Source organism: Parus major, linkage group LGE22, assembly GCF_001522545.3.
Source record: "Parus major isolate Abel linkage group LGE22, Parus_major1.1, whole genome shotgun sequence".
Taxonomy (NCBI): domain Eukaryota; kingdom Metazoa; phylum Chordata; class Aves; order Passeriformes; family Paridae; genus Parus; species Parus major.
The window spans coordinates 191237-213640 of NC_031798.1; the positions used below are offsets into that span (position 1 = coordinate 191237).

General features: G+C 46.7%; 1 protein-coding gene across 3 annotated transcripts in view; it reads left to right on the forward strand.

Moving 5' to 3' along the window:
• The window catches only part of DIP2B (disco interacting protein 2 homolog B), a 57049-nt gene that overhangs the window by 24762 nt on the left and 9883 nt on the right, over positions 1 to 22404 (forward strand). Inside the window, exons 2-22 of one of the 3 annotated variants that reach the window (XM_015652029.3) lie at positions 711 to 782; positions 5505 to 5648; positions 7436 to 7561; positions 9070 to 9282; positions 11526 to 11669; positions 11951 to 12070; positions 12691 to 12888; positions 13060 to 13151; positions 13531 to 13623; positions 14750 to 14873; positions 15382 to 15491; positions 16148 to 16250; positions 17224 to 17288; positions 17771 to 17864; positions 18571 to 18690; positions 19290 to 19404; positions 19993 to 20132; positions 20328 to 20464; positions 20752 to 20832; positions 20972 to 21099; positions 22139 to 22253. In XM_015652029.3, the coding sequence (XP_015507515.1) occupies positions 711 to 782; positions 5505 to 5648; positions 7436 to 7561; positions 9070 to 9282; positions 11526 to 11669; positions 11951 to 12070; positions 12691 to 12888; positions 13060 to 13151; positions 13531 to 13623; positions 14750 to 14873; positions 15382 to 15491; positions 16148 to 16250; positions 17224 to 17288; positions 17771 to 17864; positions 18571 to 18690; positions 19290 to 19404; positions 19993 to 20132; positions 20328 to 20464; positions 20752 to 20832; positions 20972 to 21099; positions 22139 to 22253 (2534 nt within the window). Of the gene's footprint in view, positions 1 to 710; positions 783 to 5504; positions 5649 to 7435; positions 7562 to 9069; positions 9283 to 11525; positions 11670 to 11950; positions 12071 to 12690; positions 12889 to 13059; positions 13152 to 13530; positions 13642 to 14749; positions 14874 to 15381; positions 15492 to 16147; positions 16251 to 17223; positions 17289 to 17770; positions 17865 to 18570; positions 18691 to 19289; positions 19405 to 19992; positions 20133 to 20327; positions 20465 to 20751; positions 20833 to 20971; positions 21100 to 22138; positions 22254 to 22404 lie in introns of all 3 variants that reach the window. The other 2 variants (XM_015652028.3, XM_015652030.3) reach the window with 2 other exon arrangements.

Genomic DNA, 22404 nt, shown 5'->3' on the forward strand with positions numbered 1-22404 from the left:
AAGGTTGTGTGGAGACTTCACAGCACCTTGCAGTGTCTGAAAGGGCTGCAGGAGAGCTAGAGAAGGACAATTCATCAGGAGCTGCAGTGACAGGACAGGGAGAATGTGTTCAAACTGGAAGAGGGGAAGTTTAAGTTACCTGCAGGGAAGAAATTCCTCGCTGTGAGGATGGGGAGGCCCTGGCTCCTGGATCTGGGCTGTGCTGGCTGGACACGAGTCTGGAAGTTGACTGTCCATCCTTGCCTCAGTTTTTGGAGATGCCCATAGCAGCTGCTGGAGTGGGCTGGCTTTGTTTGCTGTTTGATTAGTTCAAGATGAGGCTCTGGATTTGCACTTCTCCTTCACCCTGTTGGCTGGGAATTATCCCACTTTGTTCGCCTAAGTTGTTTTGTGGTTACAGAATATTTTCATGCACTCCCAGTTTCCCTTTTTAGTTTTTCACTGCTTTGATATTCCATTTAGATAGCTGCTGTGATCCAAGTTACTGCATTTAAATAGTGGATAGTGTAGGTCTCTGATCCCAAGGGAAACTGCAGAAGTTCTGTAATATGGAGCTTTGAAATCCTAATGCCCTCGAATTTATTGAGTTTCGGGTTCTCTAGAGCTGTGTTCAGGTGAAACCTTCATGGCACTGAAAAAAAACCAAACAACCAGACCTCAAATTGCAAAATTCTGATTTGATTAAATGAGTTTTCTTTGCTTGTTTTTAGGGGACATCACACAGAAGGGGTATGAGAAGAAGAGAGCAAAGCTGCTGGCTCCGTACGTTCCACAGACCCAAGGTAGGTCCTTGTTTTGGCTGGAATCAGGATTTTGTAGATTTTGTAGAGCTGTGACATTAAAGGGATCTGTGCAATGGAGCACTGAGATCCCAATTGCCAGCTCTGGATGATTCTGAGCTGATCATGACAATGTGAGGGTGTGTGGGTTGGTCTCTGTTGAACTCCAGGAGTTCCTGTCAGCTCCAGAGCTCCCGGTGGGACTCTGCAGTGCTGTGGGAGACCCTGGCACTGGGGCTGCCCAAATCTCTGGAAGTTTCCAAGGCTGGACAGGGCTTGGAGCAGCCTGGGATAGGGGAAGGTGTCCCTGCCATGGCAGGGGTGGAACAGGATGGGCTCTGAGGTCCCTCCCAACCCAAAGCATCCTGTGGTCTCCCTCATCCATCCATCACTTCCCACTCCCTTGGCTCTTGAGAGCTCAAGGGCTCTGGATCAGTCTGGATCCTCAGAACATTCTGGAAACATTCTCAAAAATGTCTGAACTGCAGCATTGGTCTGTGCTGTGTCCTTCAGCCATCTTAATTCCTTGTTGGAGAAACATTTGGATTTTTATCATTTGTTGCTTTATTTTGCCAGAGTAGCTGAAGTCACTTCCTTTGGGTACAATTGTTTCCTTTGGTTCAGAGATCCGGAGCAGCTCAGCTGGTTGTATGTGGGATAATTATATATAATTGTAAACTGAAGGACATGGCTGAGTGTGTGTCTAATCATTATTTTGGGGTTTACCCACAATAATTGTTACTGATACACTGAGATCTTTTAGCCATTAAAAACTGATGTGTCTGGTTCTGATTTTGGGCAGTGACTGGATACAACAGGGAGTCCTGAATGGACCTACTGGAATTTACTGAGCCTGGTCTACTGCCAAAAAACAAATTGATAAAGAGTAAAAGCTCAAAGTGCATTTATTGCCCATCAACATCACGGGACTGGGTGGAAATGACAGCAGCTCCCTTCAGGCACTCGATGGGGGAACATAAATTTGTCATGTGGCAACTTCCAGACTCTTCCACCCCAAAGCACTGCCCAGTTCCTGCTCTTGTACCTGGTTCTGGGATTTGGGTGTTCATTCATCTCCAGGTGGGGCTCATTCCCTTGTTGGAGATTGGGTTTTATTTTTTTACAGTGTATTCTGTCTGAGCCACCTGCTGAAGGGAGCAAGGCAAACAAAAATTGTAATTTAGCCTTCAAAATGGAGATTTTCAAACAGCTCTCCAAGTGCTGAGGACTCCCTGGAGTCCTCAGGGGTATGATGGGAATCTCAGCAACTCAGTGCTGCCAATTTATCAAATCTGTTTCTTAAAGACTAGATACTTACACCAAAAACTAATATAGCCATGACTAATCCCTCTTGATAAGTAGGTATTTGTTGAGCAGGTTTTACAGTCCTCAGGCTAGCATTTGTGCCAGTGGAGATGTCGAGCCTGAGGAGGAAATGGGGAACCCTTGGTGCTTCAGGAGCTCTTGGCAGCCCTGCTTTTGTCCCGAGTCTTGTGGAATCTGAAGATGCTCCAACCCTGGCCCCCACCCTGGCACTGTGCTTGATTTGATCAGAAAATGTTTAATTAGGAGGGGGGGAAGTGGTTGGCAAGCCTGGGCTCTGCTGTTGGTTGTGGGGCTTTGAGAGCTGCCAGTGGAGCTGAGGTCCAGGCAGAGGCCTGGGATGATGATGATGATGGAGGTCACCAATTAACACAGGGGTTTGATTGCCCTTCTGGCCCAGCTCCTCGTACATCTCACACCCAGCTGCCCCAGTCTGGGAATCTCCTGCTGGAAAAACCCCGTGGAAGTCATGAGTGAGGGATTCAGAATCAGGTCACCTTGGTAATGAGAAGAAAATTCATTTAGTCCACCACAACAACAACAACAACAACAACAAAAATCAGTGCTGGCATTCTGTGCTGTTTCTCTGAGCACTGGCCCATGCTGGCTGCTGGAGTGTCTCCATTCCATGGGTGTGAAATGAGAGGAAGGGAGGGAAGCTGATGTGTCAGGGCATGTCAGCAGCATCATTTAGGAGCTTCTTACTGCTGGATTTGTGCTCCATTCACATGGCCTCTGGGAGCTTGCCTCATTATTCAGGAGTTAAGGCAGCACTGTTAATTACCTAAAGATGCATTTTTTTTCTGCTGCAGTATCCATTAAGGTCCATCTTGCTGCTTAACTCCTGAAAAGTCCCTGCAATCTGCAGATCCCAAAAATCTGAATCCCTAATTCCAGGGGGTTCTCCATGATGGGGATCAGCAGCAAGCACAGCCCACGGAGCTGGGCCAGGTGTCCTTGGGTTCTGGGAGTGTGTTCAGGCCCCACTGGAAGCCCTGGAGGCTCAAGTTGGTTATTTCCATGTTTTTATGGGTATGTAACTCAAAAAAAAACCATCTTCAAGGAATAGCCAGCGCAGTCCCAGCAGTGCTGCTCCGTTCTGTTTGCAGACAGTGGAGTGACAGGTTTACAGCTGCTTCCTTGTGCATGTAGCACTTGCTCTCCTTGTTATTCATGCAAACATTTATCCTCCTTCATCTCCTAATGCTTCGGTCTCTGAATCTCTAAATGGTTGGCCCCTCACCAAAACACAGCAATGGCAAAGCAGTCAATTCTCATTAGGAACTAAAGACAGTCAGCAAATCCACGGCATCCTTCAAAGCCAACGTGAAATAATTCATTTTTCATCTCTCTGTCATATTTGTCATGTTTCTGCCAGCAGAAAGCGCAGCTGTAGCAGGATTATTGTGAAGGGAGCACGAAATAAATCACCTGTCACCTGCCAGCTTTGGCTCACTTGTGCTGCTTTGTTGTGTAACCATCAGTGATTTACACTCTGAACGCTTTGTGAGGCCACTGGAACATGTTGTTATGTCAGAGGGAAATATTGAAACAAAGAGCTGGTTCTCTGTGTGTCATGTCACTTGGAGCCACCTCTGATCCCTTCCTTGCTGGAGTGTCATGTTCACCCTGCGATGCCCCACGGAGAGATCAGAGGCTTTCACAAGACTTACGAGAGAGAACTGAATATGAATTTAATAATTCATTTAAAATAGTGTTAAATCTGCTGCTGACATCTAGTGGGTGCCTGAATTCGTAAATACTCGAGTGATGAGAAGACACGAAGCTTCTCTTTGGTCTGTGTTGTCTTTGGAGCAAAATAAAACTGTGCTGGGTTTGATGAAGGCAAAGAAATGCTCCAGAGGTGTTAAACTGGTTATCAATGGAATGTGTTCCATACTGACACAAAATGATGCTTTTGGCTGTGGGTGAGCTGAGATTTTGAGTTCATAATCTTGTTTTGGAGCCCAGGTACTGCACCTGAACCACAGAGATCTCTTTTCCTTTGTGCCATTTGCACAGGATGAGTGTGTTATGAATGTGGTTTTGATAATTTGTAAAAATACAGACTCTGATATGTGTTACTATATCCAAAAAGCACCAGTGGAAAGGGAGAATAATCATTTGTCCCCCTAATGTGATTTGAGGATTTCATGCTATCAGATCTGCACTTTAACTAGAAATAAAGGTTTTCAGGTTTTGGTATGGTGGTTTAAAGAATCATTAACATTCCACAACTAAGTGGCTTGTTGTTTTGCTTTAACATTCAATAATGTTCCAATAATATTTTTCTCTTTGGGATTTTAGAAGGGACAGGAGATGGATGAAGGAAGATGAGGAATTAAAAAAATGTCTTTTTATGAGACATTGAGGGGCTGGAGTGTGTCCAGAGATGGGAACAGAGCTGGGGAAGGAGCTGGAGAACTCCTGAGGGAGCTGGGGAGGCTCAGCCTGGAGAAAAGGAGGCTCAGGGGGGACCTTTTTATTCCACAAGTCCCTGACACGAGGGTGGAGGCAGGTGGGGTTGGGCAGGAGGTTTGGGTTGGACATCAGGAAGAAATTCTCCATGGAAAGGGTGGTCAGGCCTTGGAAAGGGCTGCCCAGGAAGGTTTGGAGTCCCCATCCTGGAGGTGTCCAGGGAGGTCTGGATGTGGCACTCGGTGCTCTGGGCTGGGGACCAGGTGGGGATCAGGCACAGCTTGGACTGGATGGTCTGGAGGGATTTTCCAGCCTCGAGAATTGTGTGATCCTGTGGAGATTCCAGCTCAGGGTGATTTGTTGTTTCTGGGAGTCCCTGAGCTCGAGGCACTCACCTGAAGTTGTTTACCTAAAACCACACACCTCCAAAGTGGTGTGGCTGGAATGGAAGCCCAGGATTTGTGGTTTCCTCTCCATTTCTCTGATCCTTTGCTAGGCTGTGAGGATTCCAAAGATGACACAGTTGCTCTTGTTTCTTTGCATGACTCCAGGTGACAACCTGGAGGAAATTACAGCTGGGTTTTGGTTTTCAAACCTTCTTCTGACACACAGATTCATTTTAGAATTGAACTTCCACTAGCAGCAATTCCAAGCTGCTCTTGCTGAATTATGTAAAATTTAATGTTTATCAGATTATCTGTTTTGCTTCCTGTTTTAATGGGATAAACAAACTTTTCCTGGATGATAAAGCCCTGGACATGCTGAAAGCCAGAACCAGCCAGCTGGAGGTCTCCTTGGGTTTGTGATTAATGGGAACAGCAAAGGCTCTTGCTGCTGGTTGATTATTGGTTTTCCAGTCAATAACGAGCGCTGGTCACTGGGAGACACCGAGTGACAAAGCAACTTCCTGACATCCCTGTCATGGCAAAAGGGAAGAGTGTGCTCTGAAAAATCTCCTTTTATTTCCCACTCCCTGTTTTCCAGGGGTTGATCCAGCGTTACAGAAGGAATCCAGACCTCAGATGCCCGCTCCATCTGCAGCTCCAGCCTCAGCATCATCCTCCTCATCCTCATCCAAATTCCACCGAGCTCGCTCAGGGGGAGCCAGAGATGAGCGTTACCGATCTGGTAAGGGCAGGGATAAAAGAATTCCCTGCATTCCTCTCAAGGAATTAAAATTATTATCCATGTGCTGATGGACAGTCCTGCCTTGGTGGTTCTCTGAAATGAAAGATCAGACTGTGGGCTGCAGCTGCTGGATCAAAACCACTTTTAAGTAGAAAAAACAAATAATGTCGCTCTGATTTTCTGGCTCAGTGCAAATTGTTGGGTGCAAATTGTTCACAGAATGGAAAAAAAATCTTTAACCACCTTGTAGGTGATAACATTGAGTGAGGTGACAGTTCCTGGAGCTCTGGGAGCTTGGAGCAGCAGGAAGGGCTGCCCAGCACTCCTGCTTCACTTCAGGAGAGGAGAAGGTGTTTGCACCTCATTTTTGTTCCCTGTTTTTTATTTTTCACTTTACAATAACAAGAATTAAGTTTTCTTCTCAATACAGGCAAATAAAGTTAATTAAATCTTCCTTCTCCAGTGACACTCATGTCCCACCATTTCATGGAGGATTAGGAGAGCCTGGTTTGGGTTTTGCAAAAGCAGAATTAAAATACATTAATCTGAGAAATGGGAGTTTATAGACCTGAGGCTGCTCACACTGTGTGCATATTTAAATGGTGCACAGGCAGATTTTAGGATAATCTTCAGTTGAGGGGAACAATCTGCCAGGGTTGAGGTTTCTGTAAAAATTGCCAGAGACACGAGGATATAATGAGTTTAATCCAGAAGTTTCCAGAGTAACAAACCTGGCCCTGCATTCAGCTTGTTAACTCGAGGAACCTCAGTTGGTTTCCTTGTTTAGAAAAAGAGAATAAAAGGTGATGCTACTCCCAGGGTGGCAGAAGAGATTCACTGGTGCTGAAAACAGGCAGATGGGGGTGTTTGAAGGTGTGTTACTCCTTCCTTTGGTGCCTTGGAGTGGCTCCCTAGAACAGAGCCTAGACAAAGTTTAAGAGAATAAAATGGGTTTATTTATAAAATATTTTATGTATATTATTATTTATTTATTTATAAAATATTATAAAATATTATAAAATATTATTTATTTTCATTTATTTCTAATAAATAAATATATTTAGTAGAAATTTATTTATTTATATATTAGAAATAAATATTTTATTTATAAAATATTATGAAATATTATTTATTTTTATTTATTTCTAATAAATAAATATATTTATTTATTAGAAATTTATTTATCTATATATTAGAAATAAATATTTTATTTATAAAATATTATAACATATTATTTATTTATATTTATTTCTAATAAATATATTTATTTATTAGAAATTTATTTGTTTATATATTAGAAATAAATATTTTATTTATAAAATATTATTAAATATTATTTATTTATATTTATTTCTAATAAATAAATATATTTATTTCTAATAAATAAATATATTTATTTATTAAAGGCCTTCCACAGCTACACCTTGGGCAGCCAAAAGCCTCCCAGAGGCTGCACCCAAGATGAACAGCGGGCATGAGTTTTTCAGCTGATGATGAATTCGGTCTGTTTGCATATCAGGGTTAATTCTCCAATTACAGCTTCATGTAATGAAGTCATATTTCACCAGTTTGCTCCCCCACAATTCATTTTTGTCTGTGCTTTTCAGGACCTGAGGCTGTGGGGCCACGGGCCCAGAGGGGGTGTTTTGTCTAATTAAAACGTGAAGAAGACACTTTACACTTTCTGTGGAGTTTAGAGCTGGGCACTAAGGCAGTGTAGGGTTGGGAAAATGTAAAATCTGAGCTGTTGAGTCATCACCTTGCTGCTGTGTGCCCTTCCTCTGCAGACATCCACACCGAGGCGGTGCAGGCGGCGCTGGCCAAGCACAAGGAGCAGAAGATGGCCCTGCCCATGCCCACCAAACGCCGCTCCACCTTCGTCCAGTCCCCGGCCGACGCCTGCACTCCGCCAGGTGAGGGATGCACCTTCCAATCCTGCAGAGCTCCCGCTGCTCCAGCCCTTCACACATCCTCTCCCAGGGGTGGGGAGTGCCCTCTCTTCCAGGAGTTCTCAAAGGGACACGTGGTGGGGGTCTTGGGATGTCCCGTGTGAGGATGGTCCTCGTGGGTCCAATTCAGATCGGCTGGACTGAGGCCACCTCTTCGTCCCTCACTCCTGTTTCTGACGGATAATTCACATCTTGGTTTTGTTAATGTTTAATGCTCAGGGTTTGCAGCGATGTTTGTGTCTGGGCAAGGACCTCGGAGGGGTCTGGTGGGATTCCACGCCTTGCAGGACTTGTGTCAGCCCTGGCTGCAGCAGAATCCCTGGATGCCATGGTGTCTGGCACCATGCATGTGCAGCAGGTCTCAATAAGCCTCTGTTTCCCAGCAGCTGGATGCACTGACAGACCAGTCCGTGTGGTTTTTGGCAGTGAATTGTGTGTTGTGTCTCATTGTGCAGAAGCATCGCAGCCATTTGGATTGACAGAGTCATCCGAATGTTATGAATCCACATCTCCCGGTGAATTCATAGCTCTGAAACTGCTCTGCTAGGCCACCTCACTCCTCCTCCTCCTCCTCCTTAATTCCTCTTTTCTCACACTTCCCTTTTTCCCTTCCTTTCTCCGGGGGGCTGATGCATGTTCCTGGTGTCTGCTGTGTGCTCACTCGTCCAGGACTGCAGCACATCCTGTGCTGGGGGACTCACAGCCATCGAGGTCAGCACCCACAGCATGGCTGCAGTCAGCTCCTTACTCCGTTCCACTCTGGCAAGTGGCTAGAACATCATTTAATAGTTTGATTTACCATTCAGTGCAGGCAGAAAATCACTTTGAAGAGCACCTAAATGTTAGGGAGAGCCACCTGTGTGTTTGTATTTAGCACTGTACAACTCAACATCTCAAGAACTGAGCGTTTGCTTCATGGTAATTCGATAATTAGTTCACAGTTTTGGGACAGCCGAGGTGTCTGTGCTCTGGGACGCACAGGAAGCAGTTCCTTGCTGTAGATTTCTCTGTTTTGTTTTGGGGTTGGGCTTTTTGTTTGTTTTCTGCAATTGAAAGGGCCCCATTTAGAGCCCCAGACAAAAAGCTTTTTCTGCTGTGGCCTTGGCACAGTCATTTCCTGCGTTTTCTTTGTTCCTGGGACTTTGTGGTTTGACAACGACCCTGACCCCTCACCTTGCAGTTCAGAATGTCCAGAGTTAGGCAAAACCAGCATCTGATATTGTGGAACGTGAATGGAAAAGTAATGAGAGTTGTAGTCTTGGAGACCCCAGGGGAAGGATGTTGTCTGAGGAGGTGAATCACACAGGGGTGAGTGCGTTCCCACCGACTCTGCTGCTTTACCCTCTGGTTTGGCCTGTGGGAAACAGATCTTCCTGTGAAAGCCTGTGCTGTTGATATGTGATTGGAAAGAGCATGTTCAGTGCCATGTGCTTTTCCCTAAGCAGCTAGATTTTCTTTCTGCTTCCACACAGACACGTCTTCCGCCTCCGAGGACGAGGGCTCGCTCAGGCGCCAAGCTGCTCTCTCTGCTGCATTGCACCAGAGCTTACAGAATGCTGAGTCTTGGATCAACCGATCTGTTCAGGGGTCATCCACATCCTCATCAGCATCCTCTACACTTTCCCATGGAGAAGGCAAAGGGACCAGTGGGTCACTAGCTGATGTATTTGCCAATACTCGAATAGGTAGGAGCTGGGTACGAACAGAACAATCGCTTCGAGTTCAGACTGTGTTGATAAAGCTGGAGTTGTCCCTTGCAGAAGGGAAATTCGGAGCAAGAGTTTAGCTGGTACTGATGGAGGATTGGTTGGAGTTGCACCGTCACGCTGTTGGTTTTCCTGAAGAATTTCAGAGGATTGAGGTGGTTGTTAAAGGGAGAGTGGGGAGCAGGATGCTTCTGGAAGACTCCAGGGTCAGTGTGGGCAGAGCAGAGGCACAGCTCTCTGTGTCTGGTGTTGCTTGGTGTCTCCAGCTCCTGGGAGCTCCCGTGGGCACAGAGCTGCCCAGTGCAAGTGGCATTTTCATCCGTGTCCTGACGATTCCCTCAGGGGTGTCTGTGCCTGTGGAGTGGGGAAATGCTGTGTTTAACATCCTCATTTTGCTCTGAGCCCCCATGGTTTATTGTTTGCGTTAGATCAGGAGAGGAAAAGAGCCAAACCCAGCCGTGTGTGTGAACAAATGAGCCTGGCATTAAAAAACAGGGTTAGAGGAGTAAAGTTTAGCCCAGCTCTTCCATGACTGAGGAATAACCAGAGCATCCAGATACTGAGGAGACAGAGCAAAAAAATCTACAGATCTGGATACCCCGGGCTCAGTTTTCTGAGGCTCTGAGGTGCTCCTTGCTGCTGATGCTTCTGTATGAAATGGCCAAGTTTGTTTTTGCTCTGTGTATGTTTGTCCTTTTTAGCTGCTGGTGAGGAAATTCCTGCACCATAGGACATTGTCTGTATTTCATGTGCTCTCTGCTTCTGCTTAACTGGGTTGGGGCAAGCAGTGCATAGAAGTGCTGGTGATTTTATCTTTCACTTATTTATCTTTTTATTGCTGTTACTTTGTTTGTTTATTTGCTGGGATGCAAATGGTTCCCTGAAATGGAAAACTGAGGAGGTTGCCCATAAAATGTAGTCAATATAATTAATGTCTTTGAAGCAGAGAGGCTGTTTTTAATTGGAGCATGCAGAAGGCCACATTACCTTTTGCAATGAATTGAGGTAACACAGCTTTTTACCTCCAGAATATCTGCTGTCTAATCTAATTAGTGTCTTATGCAAAATAGAAGCTTGGAATCTTCGTCAGAATTCTATTTGCCACATTCATCCTGTGTTAACACCTGGTTTAAATGAACAGAACCCTCACATACACAATTCTGTACATCTCTCTCTTGAGAGCAATAAAAAGTCCTGCAGGTGTTTGGATTGTTCAAATCCACGTCCTTTCCAGTGAATTTAGAAGTTCAGTGCATGAGAAATATCCACTGCCACCGTGTCTCCAAAGGGATGCAGAAATGGGACCTTTTTTACCCCTTAGAAAAAGGGAAATCAACACAGAATCAATCACAAAACCCTGTCAGTGGGAATTATTTGGGATTTGACTTCAGACTATCTGTAAAACCCAACCCATAGTTTCAGACTGTTGATTTTTCCCTTTGTAAGCAGCAGTTGCTGGTGCTGTTAAGCCAGAATAGAATATTCTTGCCCTATCAGATGATCAAACCTGCTGGGCTGTGTAAAGAAAACCCCAAAATAAGCAAAAATCCCTTGTTTAAGGGAGAGTTCACTGGAGAATTGCTGCAGGATGCAGTTGCAGCCTGGGCTGTGAGGCAGGACAGTGTCTTGCAGCCTGAAGCAGAAGGAAGACCCAGCTCACACTGTTCATTGGGTTTGTTCTGTAGCTGCTGGACAAGCTCTGTCACCGCCCAGCTGGGAGGGATTGAGACCCAAACACAACTTTTGCTGATCTGCTGTGCTCAAATTCCCACCTGTTTTGTTTTCAAAAGCCCTCAGTCCCAAAAAAAAGCTGAATAGTAGAATTCTAGCAGGAGAGATCAGTGCATAGGTGAGGGAGGACTTGGGATGTTTCAGATCTCACGTGAATCTCAAATTCGTTTTAAAAACAACTTATTTTTTTTACAGTACAGAATGTCAAGAGATTGAGCTTCAAGGTTAGAAACCAAGAACAGGAATTCTGTTTTGTTGAAGCACTTTTCCTGACATGGACAAAACCTTGTGCCTTTGGTTTTTTTTTGGTTTCCAGAGCAGATGCTGTGCCTCTCCTGAACCTTTAGGAAATCAGTGTCTTTAGCATTAATGAGGGTTCCCACACATCCAACCCATTCAATCCTTAGGATTTATTGCTAACAGGTTGACACTTTACTCCTTTAGAGGGGGGATAATAAAAGGTGTATTTAGCAGCTTTCTTCTCTTTTTAGAAAGTTTCTCAGTCCCCCCAGATGTGACAGCAACTACCTCCACCCCCTCGGCACGGCCGGCAGGCATCGACCTCCCTCCCTCGGGAATTGTCAAGGGGATGCACAAGGGATCCAACCGCTCCAGCCTCATGGACACTGCAGATGGTACGAAACCCTGGGGGCACCCAGGAGCTGCACAAGTCTTCAGAGAGGGTTTAAATCACACCAGAATTCTTCCAGCTCTGGTTTAGCTCGCCTCGAGTGGCGAAATCGGAGCGGTTTTGGCGTCGGCGTTAAGATGTTGCTGCAGTCGCGGTGTTTGGGTGGAATTTGTTCATGGGTGGGGTGGTCAGGGGCTGGATCTGCCCAGGGTGGGGTCCCAGATCCCTGGAGGTGGCCAGGGAATGGCTGGAAGTGGCACTCAGAGCTCTGGTCTTTCCCTCCAGGTGTTCCTGTGAGCAGCAGAGTCTCCACAAAAATTCAGCAGCTGCTGAACACCTTGAAAAGACCTAAAAGGCCACCTCTGAAAGAATTCTTTGTGGATGATTTTGAAGAAATTGTGGAAGGTAACAGCACAAATAATGGTTTTTAATACATATTTGTTACAATTACTCAGGGAGCTGAGTTCTTCGTGCTGTTGTTCTCAAGGTTGACTCAGATTCACTCTTTGCAGCAGCCTCCATGGACAGTCTGACACAAAACCAGTGTTTGAAGTAATTCACTGAATAGTAGAATTCATAATAGTAATTCATTCACATGAAGTTCTGCTGAGCTTTGGGGGACCTCCTCAACACTAAACTTCCTAAAAAAAAAATATTCAAATCCATTTTTCAACCCCCTTGGCTTGCTTAGGCTCCTTTAATCAATCCCAAAGAGGATTGTCCTCACTGGTGATTTCATTCCAGCATTATTTTGTTAGGTTTTCTTTTCTGCAGTTCTGTGTTTGTTTCTTTACTGATGTGTTGAACACCTTTGAACAAAATCCTGTTCATGAGGTCTTGTTTTGTGCTAGACTTCCTAGGAAACAGAATGGAACAGGTTGTTAAACGCTTTTCCTCACTCCCTTTAAGTTCATTTTCACTTTATTTCAAGCTGAACTGTCAGGTGACAAACGAGAATATTCTTTTACTTGGCCTCTATTACAAATACCCCACTAGATACTGGAATTATTATTGAATTTCCTTAGTTCCCCAGCCCGACCCGAACCAGCCCAAGCCCGAGGGCCGGCAGATGACCCCGGTGAAGGGAGAGCCCCTGGGAGTGGTCTGTAATTGGCCTCCAGCCTTGGAAGCAGCTCTGCAGCGCTGGGGAACCACTCAGGCCAAATGTCCCTGTCTGACAGCGCTGGATGTGACAGGAAAACCAGTTTACACCCTCACCTACGGTGAGTCCAGCCTCCAGCCACCCTCCCCTGCTCCCAGCTGGGGACAGACAGAGCTCCTGGCTTTAGAGGGGCTGCACAAAACCCTCCCTGCTCCTCGTGAGTGCTGCAGCTCTGCAGGTGTGAGAGCAGCCCAGGCTGCAGTGATGCAGAGCTCTGTTCTCTGTCTTGCAGGCAAACTGTGGAGCAGAAGTCTCAAGCTGGCCTACACCCTGCTTAATAAACTGGGGACCAAAAACGAACCTGTGTTAAAACCTGGAGACAGGGTAATGGTTTTGGGACTCTCTGCTTCTCCCTCTGGAGTGAAAAGAGGGGTTTGGGGGGCTGGAGCTTAGCACAGACAGCACAGTGAGACTCTAACCCCAGGGACAAGGCTGCCTGGGACAGAAACTGGGGTGATTTTCAGGGGTCCTGGCTCCTCTGAGCAGCTTTTTGGCTCTGGGCTCTGAGGGAAATGCAGGGTTTGTTCTCTGTGTCTCGGCTGTGTGTGAACCTTCACGTGCCTGGGCACTCTGAGGAGCTCAGGCATGTTCCATGCACCCTGTGGGAGGAAGAGTGTGAAATTACACCACGAAATCACACCAAGTTTGCCGAGTTTCAGTCACTCTAGGCCTGGGTTTTGAAATTTGACCTTGTGGGTTGCAGGTAGCCCTGGTGTATCCCAACAACGACCCCGTGATGTTCATGGTGGCGTTTTACGGCTGTCTCCTGGCAGAAGTGATCCCAGTGCCTATAGAGGTACCTCTTACCAGAAAGGTAACGTTGATGGAACTTGGAGGAGAGATGTGGGATGGAAACCAAGTCAGGCCATCAGCCTCTGACAGCGTTTCACAGCCTCCAGCTGCTGCCTGGGCAGCTCTGTGCCAGCAGAGACCTTGGGGAGCCTGGAGTGGCATTTAAAAATGGAAAAATGTATTGACCAGAGCTGTGCTGAGCAGCTGGAGACGGTCAATTCTCCTAAATGATGCAGTTCCTTCTCTTCCTTATTGCAAATAATTCATACAGAACAGATTACAGTGTGGATCTGCCCCCCTGGGTGATGAGAGGGGGCTCAGTCCAGCCTTGCTGAGCTCTGCCAGGCTCTGATTTTACTGGAGATGGAGGTCCTGAAGACTTTGAGGCACTTCTTGTAAATTATTTGCTCAACAAAGTGTTTTCTTTACCCTTAGCAGAATTTTTGCACTGTTGCCACGTTATTGCCGTGTCAAGAGCTGCGTGAAACTATTTCACAAGAGGAAACAAAAACAAGAGGCTCATGGCAAACATCATAGCAGGAGAGGTGGCAGTGAGCTGGGAGCACTCAGGGACTCACAGAGCTTTGATTTCATTCTCTGTGCTCTGACAGACTGCTATAGCAACCAAATGCAAAATTAAAACTTCTCCTCTATTTTGCCCAATCGGTTTCTGAGTGAGCCTCCTCATTTTATCATTGTGCAACAGAAATTGGCTCCAGGGGATAGAGAGGTCTCGTTATTCCAGTGTAATTACATGTTTTGCTTTTTCTGCCTCTCCATTCCTCTTTGCAGCATCTGGGTTTCCAGTGATGCCAGTGGCCAGGGCATCATGCTCCTGTTTTCCCTGGATTTCACACCCAGTGCATTTTAACCTTGCCAGTGCTGTATTTGGTGGGGTCACAGCATGGTTTGAGTTGGAAGGGACCTCAGGGACCATCCAGTTCCATCCTTTGCCGTGGGCAGGGACACCTTCCACCAGCCCAAGTCGCTCCAGTTGTGATTCTGAGTGTTGTTTTCTTCTTTTCCTTGCCATTCCTTGCCCCAGATCATTATCAAACCTTGGGTTTTGGGGAGGGAAAGATGACTTTTGTCATCTTTGAACAGGAGTGACTTCTCCTCTCTTCCCTCAGGATGCTGGTGGGCAGCAGATTGGCTTCTTGCTGGGGAGCTGTGGGATTGCTCTGGCCCTCACCACTGAAGTGTGTCTGAAAGGACTCCCAAAAACCCAAAACGGGGAAATTGTGCAGTTTAAAGGTGAGCTGATTGTTAGAAATTGGCTTTTGGTTGTGCTCCTGCTGCAGCTGAGCCATCTGAAAGGAGCTGTCAGGACCCTGAGGGCACTTGGGGGGTAAAGGGGCAACCTGATCCCGTCACCAAAATGTTGATTTGTGTTTGTGGTGAGACCATCCCGTGTCTCTGACAGCTGCTCTGCTGTTCTGGGGGTCACAAGGAGCCACCTCCCAGGGCAGGGCTGTGCTCAGGCCCCTTCAGTGGCATTTGGCAGGTTCCAGGGCAGTTTTATTCACAAGTTTTATTTAGGAATGCTGCAGGGATCTTCCCCGAGGAGAGGAAGTAGCTTGTTGCCCACTGAACCCCCCGATGAGAAACGAGATGAACCTTCTGGCTGGTAGCTGGGCTTGGCTTGGAGTTTTGCTTGTGTAACTGAACTTGGACAAATGATGGGGGTTTGGTGTGTTCTTGCAGAATATAAATCCCTCAATAAATAAACTGATATTAATGTACCGTTTAATTTTGGCTCCAGGTTGGCCCAGACTCAAATGGGTTGTGACAGATTCAAAATATCTCTCCAAATCTCCCAAGGACTGGCAGCCCAACATCTCAGCAGCAGGAACTGAGCCAGCATATATTGAGGTAGGTGGTGAATGGGGAATAGAAAGTACCTTCTGTGAGCTGAATTTAATGTTCTAATCAGCAGAGAGAGAAGAGTTTCACCTCACTCCCTTCAACTTCCCACTTTCCTTTTCCACTGAAACAAGTCTTTCACTGTGGACATCCTGCTGTGAAGGATTTCAGGTCTGAATCCCTTTGTGACCTGGAGCACTGCTTGGAGTAGGCTGGAGAATTGTTTTTGTTGCAAAAAGTGAGGGATGGAGCCAGCTGAGCTCAGAGATGGTGCTCCCATTTCTGACAGCAGCACTTTGAGCTCTCTGTGCTTGCTGGGAAAGCTGATTTTTGTTTGTACTCCAGAAGGCGACTCGTAGGGATTGCAGTGGTTTAAAATCCTGAAATCACAGATTGCCTTTCCAGTTTGTTCCAGGAGCAGGAGGAGATGTCGTGAGCAGCTCTGATAGTGAAATAAACACAAACATTCATTTTTTCCTCCCATCTCCATGGAGATTTCCCATGTGTGCCACCATCTCCTCGGTCTTAAGCCTTCACACAGATGGTTTTTTGGGTTTGTCTCAGCAGCTTTAGGAGAAAACTTTATTTTCACGTGGATTCTGTGATTTAAATCCCTTCCTCTGTGGGCTCCAGAGCCCTCCCTGACTCTTTTCTCTCCTGTGCAGTACAAGACCAGCAAGGAGGGCAGTGTCATGGGTGTCACCGTGTCCCGTGTGGCCATGCTGGCCCACTGCCAAGCCTTGTCCCAGGCCTGCAACTACTCTGAAGGTGGGTGAGGCCACAGAACATCGAAGGAATGAAGGGCTGCCAGCATTGTTTTAAGTGGTTGCCTCTCATATCTTTAATATCTGTTTATGAGTATCCAATACTTACTTAAAAAAATAAATAAAATTTAAAATTAATTTAAGATTAATTTAAGATTAATTCTATACCCCTCCCTCCAAAAAAAAAAGTTAAAATTAGCTGTGATGTTTTTTTCCCCATCCAAAACTGCATCGTTTTCACTGCCATGATGAAGAGGAATAAAAAGTGGGATTTGTGTCATGTCTGTGAAGTTACTGAGTGAAACAAAAGAGGAGCAAAATGATGAAAAATGGAGCATTTTCCAACAAGCTCCAGCCCCCTCTCCCTGCACTGATGGCCCATAGAAATTTCTAATTATCAATTGATAAAATTGATAATGTGTAAATTTTATTTTATTATGTATTTTATATATATTATATTTTATTATACCCAGAGCTTCTGGGGCTGGGGCTGTTCTGCTCCTGTGAGGTTTTTTGGGTAACCCAGAAATGGAGATTGGAAGGTGCTGGTGGTGTTCCAGAGGGTTTTGCTGTAGGTTATGATTTATTCTGGTGCTGCCTTGTAAATCAAGCTAATTCCTACATCCACGAGTGAAACTATTTATAGATCTTTAGGTCACAGAGCTTTAAAATGCAAAGTTTTCCTTTTAGAATCCATCACTCGAGCTGCCATGGCTGCTGAGAGGGCTTGAATGATGTTCTCTGGCTCCCTTCCCTCCACTGCTCGTGCATAACGAGCTTCAGACCCTTCCTGATGCTGATGGACATTTCAGGCTGGAATGTGATTTCCTTCTTCAGTTGTTCCTTGGCAGGGCAGGCAGCTGTGATCATTAACACAATTAACAGTGTGAGCAGCTGTGACACATCAGGGACAGCTCCATCCCCGTGCAGCTTCCAGAAATGATGGGCACAGCTCTGCTTCACCTTTCTTTTCCCAGGTGAAACCATAGTGAATGTGTTGGATTTTAAGAAGGATGCAGGGCTGTGGCATGGCATTCTAACGGTGAGTTGAAGCGTTCCAGAGCTCTCTGTAATGACAGAGTCATGATTGGATGGGATATTAGGAAAAATTTCTTCCCTGTGAGGGTGAGCAGGCCCTGGCACAGGGTACCCAGAGAAGCTGGGGCTGTCCCTGGATCCCTGGGAGTGCTCAAGGCCAGGTTGGATGGGGTTTGGAGCAAGCTGGGACAGTGGAAGGTGTCCCTGCCATGGCAGGGGTGGGTCTGGATGGGCTGTAAGGTCCCAGCCCATTCCAGAATTCCATGGTTCTGTGATAACAGCCATTGAGGCCATGGCTGAGCAGCATTACCTGTTAAAACAATCATTTCTCCCCCTGCCACATCTGCATTTCTCATCCTGACTAAACCTCTGTGAATTCATGATGGGGTGGAAGTTGATGGGCACTGGGGCTGACTCTTAATTCTCATAAACTCAATGAAAGGTTTGTGATCCCTTTCCTAACAATCTTTTTTTCCTGCTTTTCAGAATGTAATGAACAAGCTGCACACCATCAGCGTGCCCTACTCTGTGATGAAAACCTGTCCTCTCTCCTGGGTGCAGAGGGTTCACGCCCACAAAGGTAACTCAGGATGATCCACAACTTCACTTCAGGAGTGAGAGACATTAACATTTCAAATGCCTTCAATCCCTCTTGCTCTTCATGATGAATCTCGAGGGCCATGAGTTTCACTAATGTCCAGAGATAGTTAATTTTTATTTCACAGTTGTAGATAGGATTTTCTAGATCCTCAGGCTGGGCTGGAGCTCTAAGACCCAACAGGAGATTTAGCCCCCCAGTGGTGTAGGTACTTGTAAAACTCCTTGCATTGGTGACTTGCCAGAGGTTGGAACAGGAATGTGACAGCTTGGGAGGACAGGAGCCTTTGCCATTTATTTCTGTGCACAAAATCCTGATGCCACCTCAGCGGTGGGGAACGTGATGGGCACCATGTGGCTTGGAGCCAGTTTCTTTCATGAAACCAAGAGAATGGCAGAGTGCAGCAGGAGCCCTCAATCCTGGGCTCCCTGAGGGCTTTCAGAGGGTGATACTGATTTATGGCCTTTGGAGGAGGAGCTGTGATGGTGACAGACCCTGGCTCAGGTGGTGGCAGTGCCACAGCAGATGCCATCGTATGTTGGGTTTGCTGTTGCTGCAGTCTCGGTTATTTAAGGCTTCCTTAGGTGAGAATTCCCTCATTTGGGGGTCTCACACCGTGTATCCCTATGAAAACAACTCTTGGAAAGCTTCATTTTGTCCTGAGCCGCTGTTTTTGTGTTGGTTGCAGCGAAAGTTGCTCTGGTGAAGTGTCGAGACTTGCACTGGGCCATGATGGCCCATCGGGACCAAAGAGACGTGAGCCTGAGCTCGCTGCGGATGCTGATCGTCACCGACGGTGCCAACCCCTGTGAGTGTCCCCAGCCCCTCCCTGCAGCCCCCTGGCAGCAGGACCAGCTCCCCTGGGCTCTCCCTGGGGACAGAGCTCTGGCTGCTGGTGCTTGGGCACAGCTCGAGGGGTTTCTGTGTTGCCATCCTTCAGGCTGTGAGAGATCCTGCAAAGCAGGAAAAGGGAGAGTTTATAAACTCTCTGTAACTCATGTTATGAGCTCTTTATAAACAAAAAGGAAAAGGCAGTGTTTATAAAATCAGACAATTGTTCAGGCTGGAAAAGACCTTTAAGACCTTGGAATCCAGCCCTTGACCTAGCACCACTAAACCCTGTCCCCAAGTGTCACATCCACAAGTCCTTTAAATCCCTCCAGGGATTGTGATTCCACCACTGCTCTGGGCAGAATCCAGTGTCTGAACATCCAGTCTGGGCTCCTTCCAATGCCTGACCATCCTTTGATTGAGGAGATTTCCCCTGATATCCAACCTAAACCTCCCCAGCACAACTTGAGGCCGCTTCCTCCTGTAGTTTCTCAAATCCTCCTCCTCACCCCTCTCGTAGATGGGCACGAAATCAAATTCTGTGAGGTCCTAGTGGCATCTGTTGTTCTTTCCTAGGGTCTGTTTCCTCCTGTGATGCCTTCCTGAGCTTGTTTCAGAGCCATGGGCTCAAACCAGAGGCGATTTGTCCCTGTGCCACCTCCCCCGAAGCGATGACCGTTGCAATCCGGAGGTAACAGATTGAGTCATCCAGGCTGGGCTTTGTTCACACTTGGGTTGCCCATATTTGATTTAAGCACATAATAAACTCCTCTGACATTTACTGTGTGTGCTCAGGTACTCAAGTCTCTGAGCTTTAAACCTCCCTCCTGAGAGCCAAGTGGTTTCTGTGGTGTGTGACAGCTCAGCAGTGCCTGAGAGCTGCTTTTCCTCCTCCTGCTTTCCACAGCCTGGGAGCTGTTCTGAGAACCTCAGTCTGAGATGAGATTTGAGATCATTTGGACATTCTCATGCTCTGCCTCTGTCCATTCAGCCCTGCAATCAGGTGGCCTGGGAGCTGGGGTTTGCCATGGGGTGAGAGAATGAGCTGGCAGAGGAGCTGCAGTGCTCAGGAACACAATTCCTCAGGGATTGAACATGTGGCTCCTTTGGCTGGGGATCCCTGCTGCCAGCACAGTTTGAAACGTTTCTACGAAGCAGAGACACTGATTTGAATGAATTTTATTGATGAATACACGGGTTTCTCTTGCTGTGCCATCTCCATCTGAGTCTAACACCAAGCTCAGGTGCCTGATTGTATTTTTTCTTGTGTCCTTCCCAGGCCTGGGGTCCCTGGGGCTCCTCTGCCAGGCAGAGCCATCCTGTCCATGAACGGGCTGAGTTTTGGTGTCATTCGGGTCAACACCGAAGATAAAAACTCTGCTCTCACTGTCCAGGACGTGGGGCATGTGATGCCAGGAGGTAAAAACAGGCAGCAGGCTGATGTGAGATGTTTTTGGGGATGTTTTAGGAGCAGAAGGGGTCAGTGTTCTGCCCCATATCAGCCTCGGTGTGGGAGAGGTGGGGCAGTCTCAGTCATTTCTGTCACACAAACACGTCATTTCTCACACAGGGCAAAGTCTGGGAGCTGTTCTAACAAAACCTGGTTTGTCCTAGGCATGATGTGCATAGTGAAACCAGATGGGCCACCCCAGCTCTGTAAAACAGACGAGATTGGTGAGATCTGTGTGAGCTCCAGAGCAGGAGGAATGATGTACTATGGGCTGGCAGGGGTGACAAAGAACACTTTTGAGGTATGTCTAGCAGAATTCATCTTTCCAGCTTCATTTTCTGTGTGAAACTGCTGGTCTTGGGTTTGTAACTGAAGTGTTTAATGTTGTTTTTTAAAAACATGCACTGGAAAACTCCTTGCAGTTAGAGATATTCAGAATCCCTTCCATAAGCATCTCCCACCCTGCCACAACAACTCGGCTGTACCGAGGCTTCCCTCCCCTTCTCGTCTTCCCTTCACTCCCTTTAAGTGCAATTCTTGGGCTGGGGAAGGTTTTTCTCTCCTCCAACGTCCTCCTTTGTGTTTCAGGTGATCCCTGTGAACTCCTCTGGCTCTCCAGTGGGGGAAGTGCCCTTCGTGCGTTCCGGCTTGCTGGGATTTGTGGGACCTGTACGTGAGGCATTCGCTGATCTCTGACCCCTCAGCCCATCCTTTCCTTTCTCCTTTCCAGAGAAAACCTTTCTGGGGAGGGAGGATGGGTGAGAGGAGCTGGCTGTGAGTTCCTCAGCGGTTCCTCCTTGTCTTGCAGGGCAGTTTGGTGTTTGTGGTGGGGAAAATGGACGGGTTGCTGACGGTGAGCGGGAGAAGACACAACGCCGATGACATCGTGGCCACTGGGCTGGCCGTGGAGTCCATCAAAACAGTTTACAGAGGAAGGTCAGCACAAGAAACCTCCTCCCTCCCCATAAGCTGCTGATGTAATTGAAACAGAAGCTTGATTTCTCTTTGGGTAGCTCAGTTAAAGTAAACATCTTTTTGATTTAGGTGGTAATTGCCCCGATCCTGCCCAACACAGATCTTTTTCCCACTACCCAGCCTGGCTTTTCATCAAGTCTGTGCTTTAGGGAGAGCAATCAAGTAACAAGAGAAGTCAGCCACATGGAGAAATGAATTCTCTGTCTCTGCAGAGTTGCAGTGGTTAGCTGCTGGCTGGTGCAGCAAGGAAAACTTTCATTAATGTCCAGAGATAGTTGATTTTTATTTAGCAGTGGTGGATATCATTTTCTGCATCCTCAGGCAGGGCTGGAGCTCATATCTCCAAGACTCTGTGAGGGATTTTAAACCATCATGTAGGTGCCTTTAAATCTCCTTTCATTTGTGCTTTCCCAGAAGTTGGAACAGGAATGTGACAGCAGGTTGGGAGAATGGGAGACTGTGCCATATGGAAATTCCATCTGAAAATGGGATTAACTCCTTAAATACCCCCCAGTCTTTCCTTTTGGCTCACGTTAATTGCCTGACTCTTTTTCTCTTGTTTTTGCCCCACGGTTATTTTAACAAATTCTTTAATCTCTCCTTGGCTTCTGTCCTAGTTTAGGGCAAATTAGGGAGGAAAACTCCAAAAATTAGCAGAAAGAGATTTCTGTTTCTCTACAAAGACTGAAGAAAAGACTCTAGCAAAAATTGAGACTGCTTTTGACCACCAAAGTTCTGAAGTTTTTTTGTCTCTATGTTATCATGTGTACAAAGAAATGGTCAAGTAGTGAGAGATAAAAAGGTTTTCTGAAAGTTTATTCTGGTGTTCTTATTCTTGTAGTTTGTTAATAAACTGTCTTTATTCCTTTTAAATGTTAAACCTGTTTTGCTCTTACTCTAATCCATATCTCACAGCAAGAAATAAGTAATTATTATTTTAAATTTCTGGTTTCAAACCCCGTGTGCAAGGAGTGAAACTGGAGCGTTCCCTTTTGCGCAGGATCGCCGTGTTCTCCGTGTCCGTGTTCTACGACGAGAGGATCGTGGTGGTGGCAGAGCAGAGGCCGGACGCCTCCGAGGAGGACAGCTTCCAGTGGATGAGCCGGGTGCTGCAGGTGCAGCCAGGGAATTCTGCTGCCTTTGGGGTGTGGGGAGAGCAGAGGGCACTGGCACAGCCCCGAGATGGGATGTGATTTATAAATCCCCTTCCTCTCTGCCACCACTGTCCGCCCGCAGCAGGGAGATGGGAGGTGGATTGGCTTGGCA